Source organism: Mugil cephalus, chromosome 3 (genome assembly GCF_022458985.1).
Source record: "Mugil cephalus isolate CIBA_MC_2020 chromosome 3, CIBA_Mcephalus_1.1, whole genome shotgun sequence".
NCBI classification, from domain to species: domain Eukaryota; kingdom Metazoa; phylum Chordata; class Actinopteri; order Mugiliformes; family Mugilidae; genus Mugil; species Mugil cephalus.
This window is the reverse complement of record NC_061772.1, coordinates 3,870,725-3,895,029: the sequence shown is the minus strand read 5'-3', so window position 1 is coordinate 3,895,029 and position 24,305 is coordinate 3,870,725. Positions and strand designations below refer to the sequence as shown.

The 24,305-nt window shown below is 40.1% G+C and overlaps 2 protein-coding genes across 4 annotated transcripts; both read right to left on the bottom strand.

The window, feature by feature from the left end:
• Window positions 1-880: 880 nt before the first annotated feature.
• Window positions 881-16,040, bottom strand: fah (fumarylacetoacetate hydrolase (fumarylacetoacetase)). Its single transcript, XM_047580912.1, has 14 exons — window positions 15,865-16,040; window positions 15,502-15,612; window positions 14,716-14,837; window positions 12,920-12,969; window positions 11,975-12,065; window positions 10,990-11,087; window positions 9,881-9,933; window positions 9,579-9,678; window positions 4,477-4,607; window positions 4,180-4,255; window positions 3,702-3,748; window positions 3,255-3,356; window positions 2,912-3,029; window positions 881-1,364 (listed from the first exon to the last, which is right to left on the bottom strand). The coding sequence occupies exons 1-14, from the start codon at window positions 15,943-15,945 to the stop codon at window positions 1,288-1,290; spliced, it is 1,257 nt and encodes a 418-aa protein (XP_047436868.1). The 5' UTR covers window positions 15,946-16,040; the 3' UTR covers window positions 881-1,287.
• Window positions 16,041-16,446: 406 nt separating this feature from the next.
• On the bottom strand, window positions 16,447-22,953 carry zfand6 (zinc finger, AN1-type domain 6). Of its 3 annotated transcripts, none has more exons than XM_047580913.1 (7): window positions 22,845-22,953; window positions 20,155-20,312; window positions 18,900-19,017; window positions 18,609-18,697; window positions 18,015-18,206; window positions 17,743-17,847; window positions 16,447-17,031 (listed from the first exon to the last, which is right to left on the bottom strand). In XM_047580913.1, exons 1-7 carry the CDS (start codon window positions 22,862-22,864, stop codon window positions 16,883-16,885), a joined length of 831 nt encoding a protein of 276 aa, XP_047436869.1. In that variant the 5' UTR covers window positions 22,865-22,953; the 3' UTR covers window positions 16,447-16,882. The 3 variants fall into 3 exon arrangements, with proteins under 3 accessions (XP_047436869.1, XP_047436870.1, XP_047436871.1); XM_047580914.1 differs by lacking the exon at window positions 22,845-22,953 and adding an exon at window positions 22,287-22,448; XM_047580915.1 differs by lacking the exon at window positions 18,015-18,206 and having other exon boundaries at window positions 22,845-22,944.
• Between the last annotated feature and the right edge of the window lie 1,352 nt (window positions 22,954-24,305).

Below are 24,305 nucleotides of genomic sequence, written 5' to 3'. Positions count from 1 at the left end.
TATTGTAGGGGATGTTTCTTGTTTCTTTTGATGCCTATTAAATTGTTAGCCCACCCACCACAGTTCACCACCAGCTGCCACTGACATTACATATACATATATTTCCACAGTTCCACAGGATGATTTTATGGACAAGGTTAGGGTTATTCTACATTTTTCTTGTCATTTACTCCCATCCAATGCAGGTCCAGATGATAGTGAAGATCTTAACATCTCAAATGGCTAATGTATAATTTAATTTCCTTTTTAGATTTAATTACAGCTTGTTAGTGAAGACTAAGTGACGAGATGGTGAGAAATCACAGTCTTTATGGTCTCTCATGCTCTCAGTGTTTATATTTAAAGATATTGAGGCATGAAATAAATATTGTGATTACTTGCTGTTTACCTGCTTATTAATCTTTGTGACATGGGCAAGTAGATCATCTTCGGGTGAATTCTCAGCATGGAAGGAAGGACAACGTTTGCATTAAACAGCAACCCAGATGGTGCACTGCATTTACTGTAGGTGAGAAGGTAGAAAGATGCTGCAGATTTTATTTCATCACTCTTTCCCCAAAACTACAGTTTTTGTTCTGTTTGTTGTATAAATAAATAACATCTATTTGGATAGATGGGCGTCTGTATTTCTGCCCTTCAGCAATATTTATAGGGTTTGAGTTCCAAGTGTTTGAGTATTGTGGTGTATTTTACTGAGAAATATTCCATTTCTGACTTTTGAATGTGCAGGCATTTATGGTTATTAGGCTGAATTCATGGGTTGGGTCCATATAAAATGTGGTAATGCTGATAAAAATATAAGTTACCATACCTGAATGAATGTGTCACACTTAAAAGTAGTTCCAGTTCACATGCACGATAAGGAAAACAACACTACAGATAATAAAAAATTGTTCATTTTATGATACATCTGAAGTCAGTACACATAAAACATCAATAACACTGGTCCTGGTACAGCAGTAACATTGGACATTATGTGGGTTGAACACTTCAGAGGATTTCAATAACAAGGTCACTGGATGACTCTGCAGAGCTTTCAGATCAAATTCACTGAATCAGAGGAAAATGTTCATCAATTATTAACTATTCTGGCATCTTTCTCTTAAGAAGGAGGTGTGTGTGGATTTATATGTGTGTGTGTGAGTTGAGGGAGTGGGGGCTAGTGCCTTAGCAGAGTAGTTGCTATTGCAGTCATCAGATTCAGGATGAGATACTTCCAGTGTGTCCGTGTCTTCTGGTGTTCATGTTCAACAAAATGGTGCCCACATAAATAGGAGTAAGTGTGTTTCAGTGCTGCAGGGCAGGAAGGATGGTTCCTCTGCATGGTCCAAACCCCACCCTGTATCCATCTCCTTGACAGTAACCTAAGCAGAGGAAGAGGTTGGACATCAGTATAATTTAAAACGCCTAATTATGGATATTTTGGATTGGATCAGTTTTATTATATTATGTAGATAAAATGAAGTTCATCTAGAGGAGAAATTATAGTAACACAGGTAACAGTAGCTGTAAACTGCAGTTGCTGCTCTGTCACTTAACATCTGACTCTTCTCTTAGAGAGTCCAGGTGAATCCATGGCTTGCAGGTGTTTAAAATGCAAATGCATGCTAAAGCCTGACTGCCGTGTCAAAATGATCACAGGTTCAGCCGAACTGCATCTTAACTCCAGCAAATTGGAGTGCACTGGGAGTAGGTGTGTTTGATGGCTTACCAGCGTGCCCTGGAGCAAACTAAATTATCATTCCTATCATCATTTCTGGCATCCGGCCCATTTTGCTCCACAGTGTTTCAACGGTACATTGTTGCATGTTTCCAGTCTTAGTTGGAAAACTGTCTGCTTTTTTTTCTATTAGAAACCAAGGGCAATATTGTTCTGCTTCATTCAAAAACATTAACATGTTGAGTTTGCTCAGTTATGGTCTATATGGCGAAAACAAGAACAAGAAGGCCACACATCTCCAAAGGAGGAGTGTGCTGTCAGTCACCTCTGTTGCCTTGCATCAGGTAAACTAGTTGGTAGTATAATTATATATGCACACTGAAAGAGAACACGCCCTGGGAGCAGTTGCAGTCTACCTGTTCTTAGCTCAGTTAGTTTGTTCTGAAATTAAGCGATTGCTGTGTTCACACCAACTCAAACTAACAGACCTAAAGGAATAAATACTCCCATTTCAGAACAACAATCTAGGTGTCAAAGCTTATACCTTCTTACTGGAACGGCCATGTAGATTGATCTGGCAGCTCATGCTGTACATTTGTTTCCATAATACAGTCATATCTGGCAAACTGACTACAGCACATCTCTTCATTGCTGGCACCAGTGCACTAATTAACAACTGATGATTAGATCAGATAATTAATAATCCAGGTCAACACATTGTGCTGTTCTTAATGTTTTTTTTAGTTGTTCCTAAACTGTTTGTGTGTATGTGTGTGTCAGGCTGCATCCTGCTGGGGATGACTGCTGCCATCAAGGAGTGTCACTGCTATGAGGTGGGGGTGTCTGGTCTGGTCTAGGTGGGTACTACATGTATAGTCAACATACATATACTAAAGTTCCATTGGCTCATGAGTAGGGAGCTATTCTGATGGAGGGGAACTTTCCAAAGTCTCATAAACCTCTCATAAAACTTTTATAAAGGTGATGTATGGATTCTCTTGATTTTGTGCTTGGAAATGAGACATTTTAACTGAAAACCTACATTATAAAGTGATATTATGTTAAAAAAATTTGAAAACATTACCAGGGAAGACCGGTCAAATAAATAATGCATCCGTGCCTAATAGAAAAAAGCTTTCATTTGTTGCTCCTTCAATAAATATTGTCAGATGCTTCCAAATGATCTCACTGCATTGAGCTATTATGGAGGTGTAACAAAAAAATGATGTTAATATTTATCCTCATTCAGACCTGTGATGGTGACTTCATCTCCATCATTCAAGAAGGTTCTACTATTTCCTCCTCCCAGATCAATGCTCTTAGATCCTCTCCATGACAGCTCGAGCATGGAGCCAAAACTCTCTGGATCCTGAGGACAAAGAAAGACGGGTTAAAAGTGACAAAGGCAACAAGATGTAAAAGCAAAGAGATATAATGTAGAAACCCTATAATAGAAATTTAGAAAAAAAAAACAAAACAAACAGAATTAAAAGCAATAGTGTAATGTGTAGTGGATACGGGAGTTATATGACAGTTCTACCCATATACTTAATTGTTAGTCTTCAGTAACTACACTGGGCTCGCAGACACTCACAGGTCCACTGATGGTGCCAGAAGCCAGCAGATCTCCTGGTCTGACATTGCAGCCATTAACAGTGTGATGGGTGAGCTGCTGCTTCATGGTCCAGTACATGTACTTGAGACAGAGACATAGAGACAGAGGTCTGTTAAGAGTTTAAACACAGGTCTGTTTAAACATAGGAAGTAGGAAATCCAGGGTTTCTTGAAGCATACAGTAAATGAAATAATCAGTTTACTTCTGTTTACTTAGTAAATGTTCTGCTAATACTTTGACACCTTCATGAATGTTTGACAGCATGGCTGTCTCTGTCCAGTCTACACAGGCATTTAGGCCCAACATATATAACAAATAAGGTTCATTTTCTGCCACAAATACCAGATGATGCACTGTATTATTTGCTGCATACATAAAACAGCACAGGTAGTTCCCGTGTATTGTCTCCACACATGATGATCTTACCTTGAAGTTTGACTTGCAGATATTTGCAGCCTCTGCCATGTCCTGTCCTTGGAGGACAAACAGGAGTTGTTACTTATGGTGACAGACAATCACTTCATAGCATACAGTACTTTACACCCACAGAATAAGGTTACGGTGAAAGCAGAAATTAATCTTCTCACCATAGCGTGCTATTGTTCAGCTTGTTAAAGTGAATAGCTGCATTCTATTTACTTGTGGTAGTTGTACTTTCTCTACTGCAGATCAGCACAGAGGAAAATAAACTAAATATACCCGACAGCTGTTGTGCTGTTATTGAGTTATTATTAAAGTTAGAGGTAGTTTGACCTTAGACTGTCTGCAACAGGAAATTGTGACTTTCACATCAATGCACCAGCAATAATAATCCATTAATATAGATGATGACACACAGCTGCTCTCTGAGGAGTACTTTACTCCTGTGTATGTTGAGCTTGATGACAGTCAGTTCGTATGGTACCTTTTAGAGACACAAACAGGTTGATGTTGAATGTGTAAGCGTCATGGTCTTGCAGGTATGGAAGGGGTTCAGGATCCTGTGGGCAGAGAAGAAATGGAATGTTAACAAACCTTAAAAACTCTTTAGGCTTGTTTAAAATTTGCTTTGATAGTCCTGTACCGTTACAACATCAGGATCCGGACATATAGTCAATAAGAAGCTCTTAATGTAAAGAGAGCAGGATGTGTATGTGTGTATGTGTCACATTCAACATGTGAATATAAATGAAGAGACACACTGTGCGACTCCTGTGTTCACCTGGACGGGGTTAGCCTCTGCGAAAGGCAACAGCGCCTCCATCGGAACGACCCAGGGTGAGATGGTTGTCCCAAAGTTTTTACCCAGGAAAGGACCCAGAGGAACATACTCCCATGCCTGAATGTCTCGGGCTGAGAACAAACACAAGTAAACTGGTAAATATGCATCTTATGCTTTAGAGAATATGCAAGGAGTATCCCTGTTATGTAACCATGCTTATTCTTCATATTCACAGTTATTGCATCTATTACTGTTGTTATTCAATGTTTACTCCATCAAAAACTGCTGATCATCCACCATGTGAGATAGTACGCGTGTGTCATGCTGTGGTTAATCCAACACCACACAACAACAAATGGTGAATGGGAAAGAGGTGCAGTGTCTGCTGCTCCTCCCTGCCAACCTCACTGTTCCATCTCTGACAGATCATTTCTCACAACAGAGAACAGTTCGTCACTCCCGCTTCATTCTGCTCGGTGAGCCTTTCAGGCGCCATCTGCGTTACCGCAAACTGGCTGGCAGCGTAAATATCAACCCGTCGCAGAGACAGAAAAATGTCACATCTCAGATTTCTGAGGTTGAACGGGTGTTTAAACAAACACTCTGAGTTACGTTTGTTTGAACGTTCCATAATATGCCCTGTTTTTAACGGGTGGATTTGAGTCTCTCATGTCTTACAAATGTGTCGTTCGAGTTTTCGCTCCAAACCGCACGGATTGTTTCAGCCCAGCTCCAAACAGGATGTTACAGTGTCAGTGGCAGTAAATGCAAATGAGCTTCTGTTGTCCCTGCCCACTATTTGGCAGATGTACATGCATTTCCTGCCAGTGCCATGGAACCCATGACAGAACTGAGGCAGGAGTACCAATGAGCAAACATTGAGGAATTCAGCTATAGCAGCCAGGAGGACCACCTCTCCTGGCTGGTACAACAGGTATAGCTAATTCACTATGTAAACGAATAAAGATGTGTTTACGCGTCTGTTTATGGAGCTACACGACACAAAAGAAGCGTGGGAACACCTTGAAGAAGGTTTTTAAAAATGCGCAAGAAGATCCTGTCACTGCACATAAAGAAATAAGAGGCTAAGCATAGCAGGAAATGGAGCATGAAGATAATGACTTATTCAGGTAATGTGGGGTCTGCTTTATTATCAGTACAGAAGCAGACTCAATCAGACAGATGTGTTCGTGGCATATTATCTGTTCATGTCCAAAAAATCAGTTTCTATTTTGCTCCACCTCTTGCTCGTACTGTGTGAAGTTCATAATGCACAGTAATAGTAGGGGGCCTATCCCCCTACACACTGAGGTCCCATAGGAGTACGCCCTGTGAAGCTAATGAAGCAGCAGGGAGATTATCTTGCTCTGTGAGAGCTTTGATGCTTACTGCTATATACCTCTGTCCTAGCACACTGACACGGCCCATTGGCCAAGCTTCCCCTCAAACACTATGAGCCTTTAAAAATGGCTTCTCAATTAAAACGAAGGGAAGAAGGAAAGAAATATCCAAAGAGGGTCCGTGGTGAACTCCGCACAGACTGATCTCCTGAGGGCATCAGCAGTCAAGTGCAAAATGAAAGCCATGTCAGTTCGCTTTCTAGCTGCACAGTCAGCAGGAATGCCACAGAATGAAGAAATCTCCAACTCTGCCGAGAGAAAGAGAAACTGGGCTCTACTGTGCAGCACTCTGTGTGTACCAGTGGGATGTCTTTGAACCATTTAGTGCAGCGAATGTGTTGCGTGCATTTCAAAGGCATAACACTCCCCATAACTCCTCATTCACTGGATGTTTAGAAGTGGAAACTCCTGTAAGCTCTTCTTAAGACTGAGTTAGGACACTGTGGCTTAGTTGGACGGTACAGTGGAGTGGTCTGATGCCTCTGGGTTTGAATCCATTGGCCGACTGGGGCCTTTCTGTGTGGAGCTTCCTCCCATCGTCCAAAGACATGCTCGCTAGGTTCACTTGTGATTCTAAATTGGCCGTAGGTGTGAGTGTGAATGGTTGTCTGTCTCACTGTGTTAGTACTGTGATAAAGTGGAGACCTGTCCAGGGTTTACACCACCTCTCACCCAGTGATGCTGGGATAGGCTAGGAAGTCCTCCTACGTGTGAACACATTCTGATCCAGATTCAGATTCTACCTCTGTCCTGTTTCCCATTAGTTTCATACTGATCAGGCGTAACATTATGACCACTGACAGGAAGAGTTGACCTGGCCTCTAAATTCACTAGATCCCAAACTGATAAAGTATCTGTGGGATGATTCACAGAGGCCCCTCCCCTCAACCCATAGGACCCAAAGACCCCCTGTTACACCCCTCTGCACCCGGCTGTGCATGTGTCTATGGTTTGTGCTTAATACCTGATTGAATAAAGGGCCACTGCAGCTGCAGAAGCTCACCATGTCTGACTTGTTGTCTTTTTATTTCCTTTTTAATGATATAAACCCTTATTTTTTTGTAACATCGTCAGGCGTCTACATTTATGTTTTGCCTCTTGACCCATGTCGTAACACCCCTAACATCCTGTTACCAGACACCACAGGACACCCTCAGATGAGTCACAACTGTTTTAGAGGAACAAGGGAGACCTACACAATATTAGGAAGGTGGTCATAATGTTACGCTTGATCGTTGTTAAGTACTCTCTCATTGGTCAGTTCATCTTTTCTATATTCCTGGATGTACTTGTTTTGTCTCCTGTCAACTTCTTGTGTGATTCCTAGTATTCCCTGGTTCCTTGTGCCTTTCGCTTTCTTTTAGTTTTTTGATTATTTTGTTACAGATACGCTGCCATGCGTCTGCAGCTCCCTTTTGTTGACCCTGTTATAGGTTCCACCCCACTAACTTTATTTCTTACTTTTCTTCCAGTTGTCTCGTCCCTTCCCCTGCTACGTCCCGACATGGGCATTCAGCATACGCACAAATGAATCTCTATCAACAACTGCTTAACCCAATGTGACCACACTGACAAGTGTGTGTAGCTTTCAGTAACATAGCTCCACTTGCTGGCGACTGGGAGTGCTGCTGTCAGCCTGTCCACGATGCACACATTCTCTTCACATCACTCCTATTCACAGACACAGACAGGATCTTCTCACTTTGCTGTAAGTAACAGTGTCCACAGCTACCAGATTTATACATGTTTACTTTGGAATGAACTGAATGTGACAGCTAAGCTCACTGCATTCTAAACCGAATCTCGAACCAAAAGGAGTCCGGACTGCACTTCACTTGGTAAATGCACACTGAAGTGCATTTAAACAGTGACAGGACGGCGTCACTTTGGAGCAGTGGGAACGAACTACAGAGTGACAACATTTTGAACAGAATAACACTCCTAAAACTGTCTCTATGCACGTTGTCCCTGGAGCTGAAAGAGTAAAGTGAATCCTTAATGAGAATGTTGTTTTCCTCCTCCCACTTGAAGCAGTAATATCTGCCACTGCACATTACACACACAGGGCTAATGTGGTTTCTGCCGGAGGAGCGATAGAAGGAAAAGAACTAGTTGAAATGCCACTTGCTGTACTCGCTAAATGGCCTCTTAAATCACAGCCAGTCAGGTTGTGTCAGAGAAGAAGTGTTCGAGGCAGCGTTGCAGAGTAGATTACAGAGTGCTGACATACTGAGCACAGCAGCAGGGAGGCTCTCCTGTTTGGAGGATGAAAGTGTATGAATTGACTTAATAATTGTCTTCACTGAAATAAACATGTTCTGCATTAAACAGGATGACAGCACCTTTCTAATTAAGTATTCATAATGTGTTATTGAGTCTGACTAAGAATATATTCTAGACTTGTGAGTCAAGTTAGAAGTGTGTTCACATGCAGTGTTTAAACTGACTAGCCCTGCTGTAAATGTGCAGTCTGTGCTTCGTCATGTTTAACTTATAGTTTAAAAGCTGCCTTAAATACATGAGTAAACTCAACTTTGAGAAAAGCTTTATTTAAACCCAGAAAGTTAAGATATAGAAATTGTTTAATTAATGGCCATTTATTGTTTGAACTTCATATTCTGAGTTGAAATGACTTTGTGTTACATTATGCATTAAATGAAACTTACTTTATCTTGTTAACTTAAGATTGTTTCAACTCACAGTTTTCAATTTTCAGTTTAACTAATATATATTCACACCAACTGACTTTTCAAGTTACTTTGACTCTTGTTTTTAAGGCAGTCTTTGACATATTTCTAAAGATCTTATATGACAATTATTCATCCCTCATCAGATCAAGACAAAATTTCAAGCACTATTTTTATGGCGCATTAATATTACTACCAGTCAGTTCATGAGAGGCCCTGTTACTCATATTGTCAGGTTAGTTTGACATTGAAATTTCCATTTCACTGAACTGGCTTAAGCCCTTCAGCTGGAATACCAAGAACTCATTAAATGAAGTTGAAATTTCTTAACTCATTATGTTAAGTTAATTTAAATGAAGCAAGCCAGGATGACTTATTGAGCTGGTCCTTTCTGCAGTAGCATGCGGTGACAGAAATCCTCTCACACCGTGGAGCTGAACTTTCTAGTTGATATAATCATGATCACCCTAGGAAGAAATGCCTCAAATAATATTTGTTTGATGTTTTTGCTCAGCACAGAGACTGAGGAGATTGTTTGGCAGGCTACAGTATGACCGAGCCAAGACTGAAGAGGCCATATTAGAGAAACTGGAGGAGCAGCTCTATGCATTACCTCTCAGGAGATTTTCCTGCTGAATCAATAATACACATTCCCACTCAGGTTTTGACGATGACTGACTCTGCCATTTAATCCCAAACCACTTCCATCTGATCAAACCTGAAGAGACTGAAATGGCATCTATAATGCACAGTTAAATTAAAGAACAAGTGTGCTTCTTAGTGAAATGCCACTGTTAATTAGTGCGTAGTGTATCATCAGCATCGGTTCAAACAGATTTTACTGACATAAACATCAGTTCTCTAATACACATTTAGTTCAGTATCAAATCATCTGTCTGTTTGATTCATTTTATTTTTTCTAAAAATAGGGACAGCAATAGAAATTAGACTCAAACCAAAGACCAAAGATACCAACAAAGACTGTTGGTGTGATGTGCTGTGCAGAGACTCTCACCACTCCAGTCGTTCATGAGTACCATGCCAAAGATGTGTTCATGGGCCTTGTTGATGGGAATGGGCTCCCCTAGTCGATTCCCTCCTCCAACAAAGAATGCCTGAGAAGATGAGAAAACACACCTTTAATGTAACAGCAGTGTAATAGAGTTTTATGCTATCTTACTGCTATGTATGCTAAGGAAAAAAGAGAGGGACAGGAGGCCCTTTAGTATGGCAACTCTTTTGCAATCAAATTCTTTCAAAATCTACTCAAACATCACCAACACAAGGGTTATTGGATAAAGTAAATACTGTAATCACCATCTCCAGCTCAATGTCCAACTGCTTAGATGGGCCAAACACCGGAGGTTTTGCTAAGAAAAAGCACAAAACAAACAGGGTTATCAAGTTAAACTCGGTGTACCAGAATCTGGTGGTCACATCATGAGAATTCACATTCGGGGACAGGTTGAGTGACTAAAACCTGCCTTAAAAGTAACATGACAATAATGATTTATTATACAACCTTAAAACCACTGGAGGGCCCTGCTGGGCTGCTATGTTACTACCTTACTCCATGTTTGCCCTTTGGTAGCATGGGAAAACCAATGAATGTAGCAACATACACCGTATTAACAAACATAAACATCTTGAATTTAGAATAAGACAATCTGTCAGTAAAGGGGAGTAGCATAATCACTCCAACTCAAAATATGAGACTTTTCAGCAGATAAATATTTAACTATATTCCAGCTTTGCATGTCTGCCGTTTGTTGCTGAGCAGATCGCGTGAAGAAGGTTTATCTGAGCCTTTTCTCAAAAGAGCTGCCTGCTGCGGCTGGAAACCTGCTCATCATTTTACAGGGCAGCTTGAAAGTTTTTGTGCCCTTCAGCATTTTTTCCACCTCTGCATAAAAACAAATCAAAACTTCAGCAGATTTTCAGACAAGTCCCGGAAGGAGACAAACAGAACCGGTAAAACATAAATAATATATGGTTGTGTTTATTTATTCAAGACAATTATTATAAGGAAATAAGTTGCGAAAGTATGTGAACCCTTGTTTTCAGTATCTGGTGTGACTCTCCTGTACAGCAGTGACAGCAACTGAACGTTTCCAGTAACTGCTGATCAGCTGTCTACAGCCACATGGAAGAACTTCAGCAATTCCTCAGTACACGATCACTTCAGTTCTGAGATTTACAATTATTGAGGGGTCTCAGATATGTAATATTGATTTTTATATTAAATAAACACATTCACAAGTAGAATATTTCTGTTCATTTGGTTGATTGGATTCATTTTCTACTTTCAGGACTTGAGCAATAAGCACAGTTTTATTCATGTGTGACGGGTAACGATTCACAATTAACGAGTAACAAATACACAGATGAATGATATGGCCTAATTCTGGTTAAGATATGGCTCTTACTCTGGTCGGGCCTCATCTGGCCTGAGGGACGACGGATGGGGCTCCCAGAAACGATCACCGATGATGCTCTACCATGGTATCCCACTGGAAGCCTCAACCTGCAGAAAACAGTACGTGACAGTGACCACAGTGCTCATCACCACACTGTTTGTACTCATGTTAATATAAAAATATTGATTAAAGCTGGACTAAAATATCAATTTAAGAACCATATGATATTTTCTCTTACTATTGCTGAATATGTGTACCGTTTAAAAGTTACTTGGAGGAGGAAACGAATGCAAACTTTTTGTACAGTGAATGCAGTGCAGCACGTAGAGAATGATTTCAGGCACAGTGACTCCATCAGTTTGAATTACATCAGATTGTCAAAACAGTTTTCACACCAGATTAACTTTCATTCAAGTTAATGCAGTGACCATTCTTAAAAAGGACTTCATGGATAAAAAATTAGACACATTATAATGTACACCGATGGTCTCCTTGTCTGTGAACATATGGACAGTAACATGTGGTATGTCATCAAAGAACTCTGGCTAGAAAGTGTCCTGATTGCTGAGAGCTGACCAGAGGAGAGGCTGTCAGTGAGAAAGAACAGGCTGCCAATCACCTGCTTAACCAATGTGCAGAGTGACAGACTCAGAGGGAGACGGAGAATTCCCAGCCACCTTAGAATTCTTCCCACGAGAGGCCAGAATAAATGAAGGCTGTCTGTCCTGTGTGACGGACGCTTTCTGTGGGGATGTTTCGAGAGCTCTGCCCCAGTGTTTAATTGCACAAAGACGCTCTGAAGCCCAAATCAATCAAAGGAACGGAGTAATGTCCATCAGTGTACCACAGCTTGCAGAGACTTTGAAAAGTTTCTCTCAGCCTTTCTTTCGACATCTGCCCCAGCTATTATGTGAATGTATCGAGGCGTCTCCGTGAGAATTGCCATTCCATCAAGATATGTTAGTCTTTGCTGCTGGTTTGATTTATAACGTACCAGTTTGGCATCAGAGCATTCTCCTTCCCCCTGAACATGATGCCAACATTGGTGGCGTGATCCCTGGAGGAGTAGAAGTCGGTGTAATCGCCTGTGAAAAAAAAAAGAAAAAAAAGAGGAGAGTTCATAAGAAGAACAGACTGAAATATTCGCATCTACTGCCTGCACCCATCTTTTATTAGTGAGGTCTATGTGACGGAATGGGCCAAGTGAGAATTAACCAAAGGACAGTATGTTGATCAACAGTGCCCCCTGGTGCTGATGTGCCTCAAGTCCACCCATTTTCTGAGATCAAGTTCCCACTTAAAACACCGTAGGACATATTCCAATCATTAAGACATCTCAATTGTGCCTTTCACCAAACCATGAGATATGTTTTATGTGTATACAATATCAACAGCCTAACCTTACTCTAAGATACAGCAGATGTCTCTAATAAAGATGTGACAATGAAAGACAACCATAAACCATCAATAACCATCAATAAAGTATTATCTTATAAGTGTAACCAAAATAATTGAGCCCCAATTTAGTGTCAGACGTTTCTGTTGGTCTCTGTACAATTTCAGCCTCCCAGACAACTGCATGTATCTAAAAAATAATTTAGTAACTTGTAATGTAAAACAAAAAAAAGAAAAAAAAGAAAAAGGAACAGAACTGGGATTTAAAAGAAAGAGTGGAAAGTACTAACTCCTCCTTTAGCGAGTGTAGACATTAACACAGAGTGACGCTCCTCATTAAACATTCCCTGGATGTCAAATGGAGAGACAAGCCTTGAAATTAAACAAACGTATTGAACATATGCATTATTCAGACACATCAGCCGTGGAGGTGATGCCACAGGAGAGGTCATGCCTCTTGGTGGATGCAACCCACTGGTCGATTAGACAAACAAACAGCTCCGATCACAGGACTTTCACCCCACAGGACGCTGAAGAGGCTCACCAATGTCTGCAGGAAGGTGCATGGTGGCTGCACTTTGGTGGACAAATGCTCTGCAGACATGAAGACAAAAAAGACAAGTTAGAAGTTAGTCCCAAGGAAGGACTGGATGTTAGACAGCCGGTAGGTAGGGGACTGTTTGGAGATTAAAAACTGGGCGTCCACTCAATAAGAAGCTATTGTACAGTTTATACATATTTATAAGGCTACAAAAGTCAAATCAAATTCTATGTGCTTTACGATAAGAAGATGATGAAAGACATCTTACAGCCTATCATATCAGAAGTCATATCATAATCATACTACTGAACATGTCATGTAACACTCACATTTAATGTTGGTTTATTAGTTAGCACTTTTTTCCTCTTGTTGTGTGATCATGTATATCACTGACCTCACAGCCTGTTGATGGTGCGTGCAATTTAGTTGTAATTAGAGCTAGAGCTCCTTCACATGAACGTATTCACGGACAGATAAATCCTGGCTTAAATCAGCCACTTAAAGGTCAGCTTATCCAGTAAGGCCAATGCTCTAGCTCTGTGAAGATGAACTTGTACCATGGTGCAGGCCACTAAGCAAAATGAGTGGACTGTATTGTATATCATGTAAATGTAACAAGCCATTGCTTTTTAGAAGATGTTTTTTTTGACTTTGTTTTTTTTCTTGAGGAGTTGGGACCTGTTATTTTTGTTAGTTTATACACTCTGATAGAGACAACAACCTGCACACTCTTTATTAGCTTATATTCATTCATTCATTCATTTTCTGCAACCGCTTGTCCTCTGGTCCAGCTGGCATTGGTCGAGACCCTGGACAGGTCTTCATTCTATCTCAGACCTCTCACACCTACGGCCAATTAAGAATCACCAGTGAACCTAACAAGCATGTCTTTGGATGGTGAGAAGAAGCTGGAGTACCTGGAGAGAACTAACACAGGCACAGGTAGAATATTAATTTATAGTAACTTTTACTATAAGTTAAATAGTAACTTTTTACCAAGTTAAGCCAAGTTATTTTTAGTCCAGGTCAAATTAAATTCTATGATAATCTCATCATCTACTGCTTATACTGCTTATCCTCACTAGATCGCGGGGGCTGCTGGAGCCTATCCCAGCTGGGAGGCGGGGTACACCCTGGACATGTCGTCAGTCTATCACAGGGCTAACACCGAGACCAACAACCATTCACACTCACATTCATACTCACACCTAGGGTCAATGTAGAACCATCAGCCTAACCAGCATGTCTTTGGAGGTGGGAGGAAACTGGAGTACCTCAAGAAAACTCACATAGACACAGGGAGAACATGTAAACTCCACCCAGAAAGGGAGACTTGAACCCGGACCTTCTCTCTGGGAGACATCAGTGCTAACCACAGAGCCTCTGTGCCACCCTATGATAATCTTAACATCATATTCAAGATCCAAAGTCTCCTAAATTAATGAATACATTTCTCATCTAGATCATAAAACGTATTATACACTGTTGTCCATGAAGTGGAATATGAAGTTTTTCTAATAAAATGATTGTAACAATGAGATTTATTCTTGAGAGATAAAGTGTGTATCTTCTCGAAACTTTATTGATCAAGCTCTTCCAAACATACAACAGCTGTTTATAAATAGGAATAACAAGATGAATGTGTCTGAAAACAAAACTTTCTGCAACAAGTCTTTGATAATACAGATTTAAGACATAAGAATGCAACACCTTAGCCTGAAAGAAAATCTTGGGAGCTATATAAACTCTCTCTATATAGAATATATATATATATAATCCCTACATCTACTCAGACTGACCTGCTCCGAAGGCTGATGTCATCTCTCAGTGTGCTCTCATTGGCCGACAGCAACATTTGCAGAGTCCTCCTGGCCTCCCTCCATGCCTCGTAACCGAGAGCCATGAAAGCATTCAGTGTGGGCTTGTGAGAGGACATAGATAATAATTAAAATATTATACACCAAACAGTTCTACCTGCAACCATTTAGTATATTTCTATTTCACTTAGGTGAATAAAAACATGACAGTGGGGTGGAAAACCCCTGTCTGAACCATGAATAAATACAAACATGTAGCCAGCACATGTTGTTTATTCTGTTTCTATTTGTGCTTTCACATAACAGTGTGTCTTCTTTTTTTAAAGTACAGACTTGGTGTTAAAATATACTGGAGCAGATGAGATCATCCAATAGTGCTGTTGATGCTATGCTCACAATCCGGTTCTTTTCAAGAGCTTTGTGTTGCTCCCTGTACTTGTGTGCTACAAACTACAATTTGTAGATGTTTTCTATGCAGACTAGCTGCACTGCTGCAGACGTGCAGCAGTGTTAGGGCAAAAAGGCTCTCGGAAAAGAACCACAAAACCCACCTCTCTCCAGAGAGCTGGAATTGCACTCGTGTTTCAAATAGTGCGGACATTAAGGCCACAAGAAATGAACTTTTTTTTTTGTGAGGCACTATCATTCAGCTACAGTGGGATAGGATGAGTAAAAATAACTTTAGCATGGTAACTCTTCTAGTTTGCTATCATGGTCTTGCCCAGCCTGATTCATGGCAGACTCAAAACGACTCAAGCTTAAACACACCTGGTCAAAGACATCCTGATGTTTAGAACACACAGGCCCTCGAAACAGAGACTTGATCACACTGAGGTCCAGTATCTGGTCTCCAATTGCAACACCAATGCGATGTTTGGGCTGGAAAAAAATAAACACACACAAAGACATCGTTAACGGAATATCATTTTTTTTATTTGTATCATTTTGTTTTTAGCCGTTTGAATTGTGTTGCATTCTATCACTCCTACTGGCTTCGGTCTTTCAGGGTTTCATAATGAGAATGTAATGGACCATGATTCTGGGTGCACTCGTTGCTGCCATACAGAACATCTCTCGGTTCTACAAAACTCATTTGCAAATAGAGGCTGAGCACAAAACAATTGCACTTACGTTGTCAGGTGTGGAGAATACTCCATAAGGAAGGTTGTGGAAGGAGAAATCCGAAGTTTCATCTACTTTTATGAAAGACATCTTCTCTTCAGTCACGGTATTCCACTCAACCTCACTGAGTAAAGGACTGAGCAGCAGTAAGCGCTTCCAGATGTTTAACTTTGGACTGGCCCGCCTCCCACTGCAGGACCAATCACATTCTGCCTACAGTATCCACCCTAGTCAGCCCTCTGGAAGTTAATGTAAACCAGCTTCTTGAATGACAAAGCAAAACTATAGTTTCTGGCTGAGTACCCTGTAAAGAAAGATGACAAATTCTAAAACTTGTATTGCAATGGCAGTCTCATCTAAAGAAGAAATACTACTCATTATCAAAACATCTTGACATGTAGTGACGGTGTAGGATGGAAACAGTCAGATCAGTAAGTGTAGTGTGTGCAAAATTATACCAGTTTATGTTTGTAGCAAGAGCAACAAAATCCTTGTCTGGCCCCATGACTACATACATGGTGACCACATAACTCAATGTGAATTCCATTCCTTCTTTATGTGCATGCATTTCAAACCCTACAGTCGCACAAATAAACAGAAACAAAGAATGATTTTTATTAAAAATCAGCACAGTCAATAAACATAAATACAGCACAATAACTATTGGCCCTTCTTTTTCCACACATGAACTATATTCTCACACCGTTAACTCAAACATGCTTCTCATCACTCATCACACACTTAAACACACACAACCCTCAGCGGAAGCGCACACTGACAGATTCACACAAAAAAAGCTGTTTATTATTGATGACGTAAAAGCAAAGTCTGGTGTGTGCCAATACATTCGGTTATGAAACGAGGCTACATACAAAGACGTGAGGATACTAACGATCACTGGTGAGGTGATATGCATTCTTTAAATCATCAGTGTGATAATGTGGGTTGTCCTACGAAAGAAAAACGAATCACTAAGCTGGGAACATAAGGAACTGACGTTGAGTTTTATTTTCTGCTCTGACTGGTTTTATATCTTCTGGATCTTCTCTCCAACAATCACAGGGTTTTCTTTCCTGATCTTCTCTGCCGCATCAGCTTTGTAGTCAAAGGTGCAGTTGTGAACGTCTGAGTATCGGTGAATGCAACAGAATACGTTTCCACATCTGCAGTCAAAGCCTGCAACAGAAAGTAACACACAGGATGAGAGAAACAATCACAACTTTAACCACTTCCACAAATAATTTATAGGAGAAGCATGCTAAAACTGACAAATCTTCAGACATGCTCCAAATACCGAAGAGGGTCTAGTGTTAGCATCTCTGCTAAACAGCACAAATAAATGAAAGGCCCCACTGGATGTTTATTATCGATTACTCTATGATCAGTCAACCCTAATGAGATATTGGGACCAGACTCACGATCTATCAAGTGTGGAACAAGTTGGGGTTGAGCTAAGTAGTTACTATAAGTTCTAAGGCCGATTTAAGTATGATCTATGTCGCGTTGTCTCAGGTGGCTCACATAAAATTGTAGCCTCAGTCTCTATCAAATTGTCCAGTATCAGTTTGTGGCATATCATGTGACAAGTCCCTGGTGAACTGTAGCACTGCAATGTAAATGGTCACACGCCTTTACCTCTTTTCATCCATGGTGCAACTATTTTGTTTAACAAATGTAAGATTTCCTTGTTATCCGGATCAGAGGAACTTTTGTGTGTTGAGGAACAGTTCTGGCAAAAAGATCAGTGGATACAGCTTTCAAGCTGTGATGGGACTACTCATTGATGAGTCATGTAGACTACAAGATCAGACCATGTGGGAAACACTGATGAATGTTTCTTGCAGCAGGTTAGTGTGTGTCAGTGTCTTTCTCTGGCCTGTGCTGTACCTGTGAGACCAACTTTCTTGCGGCAGGTGAAGCAGCGGTTCTTCTTGGCTTTGGGCTTCTCCTCTGTCTGTACGGGTGAGTCTACCGACACATCAGACCCTGATGCTGAGACAAAAACCACGCAGTGAACAATCACTCTGCAAACATGGCAGACGTTTATTCTGTGTTGTTTGCTTTGTCACTTATGTTTAAAAAAGTCTCTGCTAAAGAAAAACATGATGACTTTTCATTTCCAGCTGGACTGTGTTTCCTTCCTTCCTAAACTAGCTCACCTCTCATCTCATCTACGCTCTCATCACGATCCTCCAGCTTCCTTTTCTTGCTTTTATGAGTGTACTGTTTGACAAGGGGGCAGTTCCTCATTACTGTCCTCTGGGGTGAGGAGGCTGTCTCTGAGCTACCTGCTGAACACTCCCCTCTCTGCTCACTGCCTACTACTGTAGCTCTGACTGCCATGCATGAACCTGTCGGAATCAATTAATGACACAGAGATATAGGACAATAGTTCATAAAACTACAACATGTCAGTGGGCTCCAGTTGCAATTTGCTGCTTTTGGTGTTAATGCTTGCTGCAATAACACACAACAAATAATACCTTAAAAAAAGAAACTAAGCTTTTGGCTCTCTGGGATTTGGTGCTGTCAGTAGTGATGCTATTTGCTGACTGCATCCATAAAAAAACAGTTCAGCCAGAACCAATTCACATCAGTACAGGAAACACGCTGTGTGGTGATCTGTCTATAAAACCCTTTATATAGGCCTTGATACAGCGTAGAACACACAATCGTTTAACCCCCTGACCTGTCATCTTCTGAACGCCGCTAACCGACAATGAAACAAGAAACAGCAGCAAGATTAATCATACTTGGCAAACTGTCCGCTGTCAGACTGGTATTTGCTCCTGAGGTATTCTCCTCTTTCGAGGATGCTGAGGTTGTTGTTGTTGTTGTTCCACTGAGAAACAAGGAGGATGAAAAGAAACAGCACTACATTAGCAAAGAATTAATATGAATACTTAACACTGCATAATGGGCAAAGCTTTGTGGATATTTTATTGGAACACATTTTCCATTTCTGGACATACATTTCCAATCAGACATATGACTTATTAGGGAATCGGACACAGCTCGGTGCGAGTGTGAAGCAGCAGCAGTACCTGCAGTGTGCAGATTCTGTGTCTGCAGGGCATGTGGCTGCTGGAGAAGTGACTGTAGTATTGTCAGAGCATTGTGTTAGGAGAGACTCTCCAATGCTACTGTCAGCAGAAGATGGCCCTAAAATGAAAAAAAAAAGAACATTTCCCATAAATCCAGCCATTTCATTTCAACCAGGCCTCATTTAAAAAACAAACAAACAAACAAACACTACTGTTTCTAGAAACACGATGGTCATGTCCAGTCATACAGTACATACATTTGGATCTGATAAGGTTTTTCCTCATTGGAATTTCTAAATTATGAAGTCATACCAATATGCAAAATACTGTCTTGAATTAACTTCATCTATTCATACAGTATTTCCTCCAATGAAAATCAGCATTCAAAGGTAATGTGTATTTACATTTATTTCACAATAAAAGCCCTGTTCAGAAATGAGGAAAATGTTTTAGTTTGGGCCAGAAGGATTTGAATTTGAAATGGTCAGAGAAAATGTAGACTTGGTACTTTCAGTGTAATGCAATACCTTTAATATGGTATGCGAGAAAGGATGAACACAAGCATCTTTCTAAAATATAACAAAATTCTACTCATCAAAACAAGAGACAAATAAAGACCCCAGATACTATTTTATATGATATTATGAGAAGCTAAGTATTTTGTCACATGTTTATGTAAAATCTGATGCATTTTCTTTTAAAAGGTCAACTGAAAAAAAAAAAGATGAGTGCCAACCATTTTGATTGGATGGTTGTTTATTTTAGATATTGTCCGAGCTGAGATGCCAAACAAACACTGTCTGTTTGTTCTCAGCTTGAACTTTGAAGTGTTGGTCACATACAACATCAGTTACATTACTTTAAGCTTTGAAATTCAGTGTGTGAGATGCAGTAATATGCCTGTGACCAACAAGTTCATTTTATGATGTAAAAATTACAAGCAATTTTAAAGTTGAAGTAAAAAACATTGACTTCAGTTAAAACACTAGAAAACAGTATGGTTTAGAAGTAAAATAAAGTAGATATTTTAGAATGGGTGCCTCCACCAACTAGTGTTTTATTTAACGTACAGTGTTGAATAATTTACCTTTATTACATTTGATTTATTGTGCTCCATATGCACAAAAGTTGCTCCTCTGTTTTCTCAGACTATATAGACTTTCAAAGACTATCTATCCTGAGAGAGTTTTTGTGCTCAAGCAGGCATGTAAATTGTTAACAGGTAGATAAGACTTAATATAGCTGCTTCTCTCACCAGGTGGGCTAACACGTCCACTGTTGTTCTGTCTTTGAAGGAAGTCTTTGTAGCATATGGAACACATGCCATTATTCCTGGGGCTGGCGTAGAAACCACAGCCTGTAGAACAGAGCAGAGGAGCCTGACTCTGGTTGGTCTCCTGGGCCATGTCCCTCCTGAGAGAAGAGAAGAGAAGAGTCGGAGCAGGTCACTACCTTCATAGGTATAAAAAGACGCCGTGTAATACGGAGAGGGAGACATTGATACATTCGGTTATCAGACTTGGATTATACAGTAGACTATCTGACTACAGATTTCACAGTTTACAGAGGAGCTTTTTACTGGTCAGTTACATAGAATTCTTTTTTATAGACCGAACAACAGTTTTACCACTCATCAACTGCAAATAACTAGTAAGTAAGAATGAAAAGTTTAATAATGAACAGGATGCGTTTTGCTGTGTATTCAGCGTGGACAGGCTTTAGATGAGAAAATACTGACATGGAGAAGATCTGATCGTGCCTGATAAACTGAGAGGTGTTGCAACTGTTATTTAACAATGGACAACTTTAAATAGGAACGTTTTTCTTTAACTTAATCGTAACTTTTAAAGTAACTTATTTATTTTGTCTCAGCCCTCAAGCCGGGTTGTGACACCTGGTTTCTCTGAATAACCTGGTTAAGATAGTGCATATAAATACTGCCTAGCATTATTATGATGCAAATGGCTTTGGTCTGATAGTCGCAGCAAGACGGTTCTGGGTTTCAACCCACCGGCAGACTGGGGCCTTTCTGGACAGAGTTTGCATATTCTCTCTTTACCGGCATGGGTTTACTTCCAGGTACTCCAGCTTCCTCCCACATTCCAGAGACATACATGTTAAGTTGCTGAGTAACTCTAAATTGGCCGTAGGCGTGTATGTGACTGTGAATGGTTGTCTGTCTGTCTGTGTTGGCTCTGTGATGGACTGGGAGCCTGTCCAGGGTGTGTACCTCTCACCCAATTACACCTCTGTCCTATGTCTCTGGGACATTCCACAACAACGCTTTAACAATTCCCACAAGCTGCCCCATCAGACATTTACTCCGTAAATGTCAGAAATATTTCCACCAGTGTGAGCTGAGTGATGCCCCAATTACCCCTTTAATAATGACCAAATACATAGACACCAGTTCATTTGAGTCCATGGTAAACTACCCTCATCTGGGCTCGAGCATTACTCTCTTATGTGTGAAATGTGTAACTGCATTACAATACAGACAAACTTTAAAACATATCCCCTGAGTGGAATCACATCTGACTTGTGACCTTCTGACCTACATGTGACACGTTTGCTTCTTGGCAAAACAGTATATGCAAAAGTGGGTGAGTGCTGGATCACACCCATCTACACAGCAGAACTGGAAGTGGGTCAAATGTTAGGTCGTCTATTATCATATGAGCAACAGGTTAGACTAGGAAATCAAACTCATACTTTGTAGTCAGTTTGCATTGTGTGTGAATGCAATTAAAAGGAACTGACAACAGGCTACGTGAAAAGAAGGCACGTCATTACAAGAAAACAAACCGAACGAAATAAGAAAGACATATCCAGCCTAGTGACTGTACAGGTTCGTATGCGTTACAAGAGAGTGTGCCGAAAAGGAAATCAAATGAACTGGTGAGAGCTTGAAAAACACCGGCCACGGGGTGAATCACGCACTTGAATGAACCATTACAACAACAAACTTTTAAGAGAACATTGTTACTACTATCCTGTTGTAGGGCAGTATTACGTTACGGTGTCAACAGCTACTGTAGCAGCCTCATTAAGAACAGCTATTGTTGACCGAAACAAACCGAGTTTCACATTATAAACGGCCTCACAGGGAAGCAGCAACTGTGCGTCAGTCAAATTGTTAAACACACACGATAAAACTGAAAATGACAGCAGTTTCGGGCACATTTCGAGCCCCGTCCGTCCATAACCGACCTCTTATTTCCTGCTTCAGTTAACACCCTTTTGTTCTAATAAAAGCACCACTACGCGAGGAATGCTGAGCACAGAAGAAACGGATATTTCAGTCCTGAAAAAATGTTTCAAAAGGATTTTTAGTTTTTTGTTTTTTTTTTCTTAAATATATAAAATGGAAGTTCGTGTTTGACCCACCTCAATTATCGCCCCCAAAATTCCTTCTCTACACCTCCTTTTCTTCGTTTACACACAGACGATATCCGACATCATTATACACTGATCCGCACTCAGGGCACACAACTAGCTGCGATTGGTTAGTTTCACGTCGAGTCACGCCCATACCCCTAAAGTGATTGGCTGAATGAGACGTCAGTCATTTCTTACTGTCTCCAGTAAACAGCTGGTTGGGGGTAGGGAGGAAGTGTGAACTGACAGCTGATAACGTGTCATACTGCACAAGGAAAAGCTGATATCGGTTAACTGCGGGTATCGTGTAGCCTACTTGTACAGTGCAGGAAAAAATAAAATTACCATATAATTGAACTTTGTTGTAAGTAACTTAACACTACTAAGAAAATGTCAACGCACAAAAAAGCTTATGCCAAGATGATTTCCCGCAAACATGTATTAGTTTTATCTATCTCAATTTGCAGCTTGCCAACAGTTTTTCTGCTTCAAAAATGATTTTGAACTGAGTTTAGGCTAGCCCAAATCCATTGCTGTTACAAATGCTCAAGAGTTGAAATAACCTACCCTTTTCCTTCCTCTGCCATGCAGTCCCTTTAGAAAACCTGCTGTTTAAAAGTTTATAGAGACACAAATTTTGTTAATTGAATTGATGGGCTAAGCACCATAACAACTACAGTAGTTGCTATTTAAATTGTTGCCAAGAATTCCTTAAGGATTCTAAAGCCCAAGAATAAAAACAGATGTTCATGTAATGCATCATTAAAAAGTGATGCTCTTGTGAGTTACATGCACCGCTAGTCCAACTACAGATACACCAAGACACACCAACCTACATTTATTAATTGCTTACCATGGTTATACAACTTTAGAAACGGTGTGTATACGTGATGCTGATTAAAAACAAAAGTATCTGTAGAGGAGCTGTTTATATACAGTATGCATCATAATGTTAATTCGTGGCTGTCTGTGAGCTGTGCACAAAATACTCATCTGTTTGCTTTTCACAAGTTATATACTGTAAATGCTTGTAAATGAATTCCAGAAGGTAATAATTTAACCTTAATTTAATCAGGTAAAGGTCACACCTGTTCCAGTTCATATTTGGATGTTATTGGAAAACAAGAAAAAAAAACAAAAACATAATGCTTAGCAACCACGCTGATATTTTTATTGATATTGTAACAGCCACATGTTTTTAGACATGTGGCTGTTACAATATCAATAAAAATATCAACAATATGCTCTCATTTTCACAATCTAATAAATGATCATATATTTCTTATGTCTTGTACGAAGTAGTAGTCAGTTGTTTCTGTCTTAATACATAGCCTTACATCCATTTTGAGTCACGTTACAGACAATACAAGAAGTACCTGTTTTCACTAGTCACTTCACAATTTGAAATTTAAAACATCCCAGCATTATGCTGAAAAAATGACTATACATACTGCACATCATTACACCTATTTTTTACACAATTCTTCTTCAATTGATTGATTGTTTTTGTTTTTGTCGTGAACCCAAGACTGCCTTTTTATAAAGGAATTTTATCACGCTTCATTAACACACTGGCACACTTCTGGTGTAATGTCAGTTAAGCAATGACAAAGAAACCAACACCATTAAAAGCACCAAAGATGAAAAGAGTCCTCTCCCTGTACCCAGTGTTGTTTTGGTTATGATTAATGATGTTTTTACGAATATGGAAGGATCCATTGAGGTAACACTGTTTGTAGATAATGGAGCTATGTAGAAAACGTTTAGGAACCTCAAATATATTGTAAGTATAATGCAGCAAATGAAGTTAAAAGATGGTCTAAAGACTTCACTACTTACTCTGTACTGTGTACAATCTTGTGTAACATCTGTTATATATCTGTTTGCAATTCTATACTTTTTGTTGCAATTCAATATTTTAGGTTTGTCATACAATACTTTTTGTTGGTATTCATTACGTACTCTGTCCTGTGTACAATACTGTGCAGTATTCAGCAGTCGCTATCTGTGTGCAGTTCAGTACTTCAG